Source organism: Cryptomeria japonica, chromosome 1, assembly GCF_030272615.1.
Source record: "Cryptomeria japonica chromosome 1, Sugi_1.0, whole genome shotgun sequence".
NCBI classification, from domain to species: Eukaryota; Viridiplantae; Streptophyta; class Pinopsida; order Cupressales; family Cupressaceae; genus Cryptomeria; species Cryptomeria japonica.
The window spans coordinates 105,162,388-105,166,771 of record NC_081405.1 but is presented as its reverse complement, the minus strand read 5'-3'; the positions used below and the strand labels follow the sequence as shown (position 1 = coordinate 105,166,771).

General features: G+C 39.9%; 1 protein-coding gene across 1 annotated transcript; it reads left to right on the top strand.

Annotated features, from left to right (window-relative positions):
- The first annotated feature begins 1,934 nt into the window (after nt 1-1,934).
- On the top strand, nt 1,935-3,887 carry LOC131040654 (uncharacterized). The gene has a single exon (XM_057973610.2). The coding sequence runs from the start codon at nt 2,256-2,258 to the stop codon at nt 3,642-3,644; it is 1,389 nt and encodes a 462-aa protein (XP_057829593.2). The 5' UTR covers nt 1,935-2,255; the 3' UTR covers nt 3,645-3,887.
- The last annotated feature ends 497 nt before the right edge of the window (nt 3,888-4,384 follow it).

Here is a 4,384-nt window from a genome sequence, read left to right as displayed (position 1 = left end):
AATTAGCAAGCAAAATGAGGTCATCAGCATAAAGGAGCAGCCTTATCACAAATTCACCCAATTGAATACCATCACCATTCTGCATGTTTAACCATTCTTCAAGTTTGTCAATGTATAAGCCAAACAAGGTAGGGGAAAGAGGACACCCTTGTTTGACACCAATATCACTCCTAAAACTAGTTGAAATGCCATCAAGAGTTCTGATTTTCACTTTAACCTCCTCATAAAGCCTATGAACAACAGCCCTAAGATGAGCCAGGATACCAAGCTCTTCCATTTTGTGCCACAGTTTGTCACGTGGGACCGTGTCAAAAGCTTTTTTGAAATCAACAAAGCAATAGAAGACATCTTCCTTTTTCTCCCAGGTTTTTTCGAGGATGTGTCTCAAAGTAATACCATGATCAACTGTGGAATGTTTAGGTCTAAAACCAGCTTGGCCTTTTGCACGTTTATGATTTTCTTCTGCCCATTTGCTAATTCTATTTTCTATCATGCTGCCAAATAACTTAGCAAACAAATGATTGATCATTATAGTCCTATAGTTGGAGGGGTTATTGATATCTCCACTTTTGAAAAGAGGTATAGCAAGACTTGTAGTCCAATCTTTAGGAAACCCATGAGGAATGACGTTATTGAATATTTTTGCAATATGAGGGGCAAGGACTTTCATGCCCCACTTGAAAAACTCTGCTTGAAGTTCACCTGAGTCTTTAGCTTTACCAACACCCAATTTCTTAATACCCAATTCAATTTCTTGCACGGTGAAAAGATTGGTAGAAATGTTGACCAAGGGTGGGGGAGCCACCTCCAAATCATGTTCATAAAGTTGCCTAGCATAATCAAACCATTGAGTGGCTGTGATACTATTGTCAATCTGTTTCTTTTTTGATTGCAACTCTTTCCAAAAAAGTTTGGGATTATATTTGCTAAGAAAAATTAACTCTTCCCTCCTAGTACACATAAAATCAACTTTCTTTTTCTTTAAAATCTGTTTGTAAGCTTTGATGTGAGTCTCTTTATTATTTGACTTTCTTAAACCTCTTCTAGCCATTTTGCATTCCTCATCAAACCAAGCATTCACCAAAAAACGATTTGTCTCAGATTTTTTGTTTTTTGTTCTTTTGCATTTTGAGAGGGCCACATGGATCAGATTTGTTAACTTATGACTGTTGAGATCATGAAATGTCTTTTTCTCCCATTTAAGAAGTCTCTCCAAAGCAGCGTGGCAGATACAAGCATTTTCTTGCGTCAAAAGAATTTTGCCCTTTGAATGTTGTTGTAGGGAAGGTTGATTTTTTTCCACATAATACCTCTTTTCTGCCCAAACAATACTTAAATAGATCGGTTTGTGATTTGATTTGAGGTCCCATAAATGTTCACCAATCACCATATCTTCGATTTTTTCACATAGGCTATGCGAACAAACAACGTAGTCAACCACACTCGCCCCATTGTAAGTGTTGCAAGTGAAATTGTTGGAATTTGTCCATCTAATCAGACCATTACAGATAATTAAGTCAAACAATTAAGTCAAACATGCCACAAAGAGTAAGCAACTCTTCCCCAAATTGGTTGCAATCATTGGTGTCTTCTGACACTCTCCCATTGATGATTTTCTTCTTCTAGGAGCCAAATAGGATTACAATCATCTTTACAGCTAAAGATGCAAGCCTGTTCACTTGCAGTTCTAGCATTGAAATCCTCCACAAGGAGGACCTCGCCAAGTTGAGAGAACACATCAATATCTTTTTTTAGGGCAGCAAAAGGGTCTTTGCTGTCAAGACCACATTTCTTGTAAGTTTTGGAGACCTGCGGAGCAAAATAACATGCTGCAATCCTAATAAAATTGTAATTTTATGAAATCTTAAACCATAAAAACTGTTTATTGGAGTCCTCTTTGATGACAATTCTTATTCACGAGTACAAATGAAAACCCGATCTTAATTGAATACAATTATCTCACACTGGATGATAATCAAGACAAACGAGCACTGCAAATTGCTTAAAGTGTCGGTAGCAAAGTTTTCTCCATTTTAGTTTTCGAGTCACTACACCCACTGAAATGCTCGGTCCACTGTTTGGATAAAGAAGAAAGCGAGTGGGTCCTTGGAAGGCCACAGCGGCCATGGCTGCCACAAATAAAATCATGGGTGAACTATTTCAGTTGGTTTAGCGAGAAGAGTGCCACAGATAAACTGACAAATTGAAAAGCAGCCGTCCCCAGCTGGTAAACTTTAGAGGGACAACGTATTTCAATGGGAACTCGCTCTTCTGATTGCCCTGAACATTCCAAAGCCCTTATCAGCGGGCACCAAGAGATCAAAACCTATTCTTTCAGAGTTATTATGACGATGGCAGTCTTCGGTTTGGTAGCAGCCTTGTTCTTCGTCATGGTTTGGGTTTCGATCACGGGACATGTAGATGCAAGTTTAGAGTGCGCACGCCCCCAGTTAAAGCTTAAGGACCCTGTGGTAATCCTGGTTTCCTCAGATGGCTTTCGGTTTGGCTATCAGTACAAAACGCATACACCCAACATCCAGAGGCTCATCTCCAACGGCACCAGTGCAGAGACAGGTATGATGCCCGTTTTCCCAACCCTCACTTTTCCAAACCATTATTCGATTGTAACTGGGCTTTATCCTGCTTGGCATGGAATTATCAACAACTATTTTAGGGACCCCCAAACAAATGACACCTTTAATATGCAAAACCATGAGCCCAAATGGTGGCTGGGAGAGCCTCTCTGGGAGACTGTGACCAAACATGGGCTGCAGGCTGCTACTTATTTTTGGCCCGGCTCTGAAGTTGTAAAGGGCCCCTGGAATTGCCCCAAAAAGTTTTGCCAACAGTATAATGGGTCTGTTCCCTTTGAGGAAAGAGTGGATACTGTGTTGGGTTATTTTGACCTTAAACCATCAGAGATGCCCAGATTCATTACCCTTTATTTTGAAGATCCCGATCACCAGGGCCACCAGGTTGGGCCAGATGATCCCCAGATAACCGAGGCAGTTGGTCATATTGATTCCTTAATGGGGAGACTCATGAATGGGCTTGAACAAAGAGGGGTTTTGGAGGATGTGACTATTATCATGGTGGGAGACCATGGCATGGTGGGCACTTGTGATAAGAAGCTCATCTTTTTGGAGGATTTGAGTCCTTGGATTACAATTCCTTCCGATTGGATACAGTATTATAGTCCTCTGCTTTCCATCAGGCCTCCCCCGGGAGTTTCTCCGTCCAAAGTGGTGGCGAAAATGAGAGAAGGCTTGAATTCTGGCAAGGTGAAGAACGGTGAGTATCTGAAGGTTTATCTGAAAGAAGATCTACCAGGTCGGCTTCATTACTCGAGTAATGAGAAGATTCCTCCTATCATTGGGCTGGTCGCGGAAGGGTTCAAGATTGAGCAGGCAAATTCAAAGAGTCAAGAATGTGGAGGAGCACATGGCTATGATAATGCATTCTTTTCTATGAGGACAGTTTTCTTTGGCCATGGTCCTCGTTTTGCAAGGGGGCGAAAGGTGCCATCTTTTGAGAATGTTGAGATTTATAATCTCATCACTTCTATTCTCGACATCCCTGGAGCACCTAACAATGGTTCTCAATCTTTTGGAAAGTCAGCTCTACTGCCTCCTTTCTCTGTTTGATCTGGATTTGCAATATCAGATGTTGCTGTAAATTGACTAACAAATCTTCAAGTTTAAGCTGACTAAATGATATTGTAGTAATAACCAGAATATAGAGGTAATTTCAATCAGCTCTGTTGATTCTCTTTCCAAGGAACAAAGTTTAGGGGAAGGACATAAACTGCTTGTGTTAAAACTACCAAACTGTTAATATCTTAGGCGCTTTGGTAATGATCATTTGCATTATTGTGAGGATTTGTTCTTCTTTTGTCTCCAATTTGCTACATTTTTCCTTTTTATTTACGTTGCTTTTATTACTACTGACATGTTCTTGTGTATTTGTTGTTGTTCTTGGCTTGGCAAGGAAGTGTAAAGCTAGGTGTTTCATTATCCCCTATTTTTAGGGGCAAAAGTAAACTAATGGAACCATGCTACAGATTCATGCACACCTAATTAAGTGCTTCTTTCTGACATGTTTATAAATTGAGCAAACCTAAGATTGATAGATATCAAGTGGTTTTGTCTGTTGCTACGCATGTCACTCAAATTCCTTTCATTGATTGCTTCAATCTCAAAATGTTGGTTGGCGTAAAAAATATGTGACTTTTTGTCTGGTTCTGTAAAATAAATGATCTTTTGATCTGGTCATGGTCTTATTGCACCTGGTTACAATGTTATAATCCTTTTGGTAAAACAGAGTGTCCTAGAAATAAGAAAATGAGCACTCTGTTGTATCTTATTTCTCACCCAATTGAGCATCA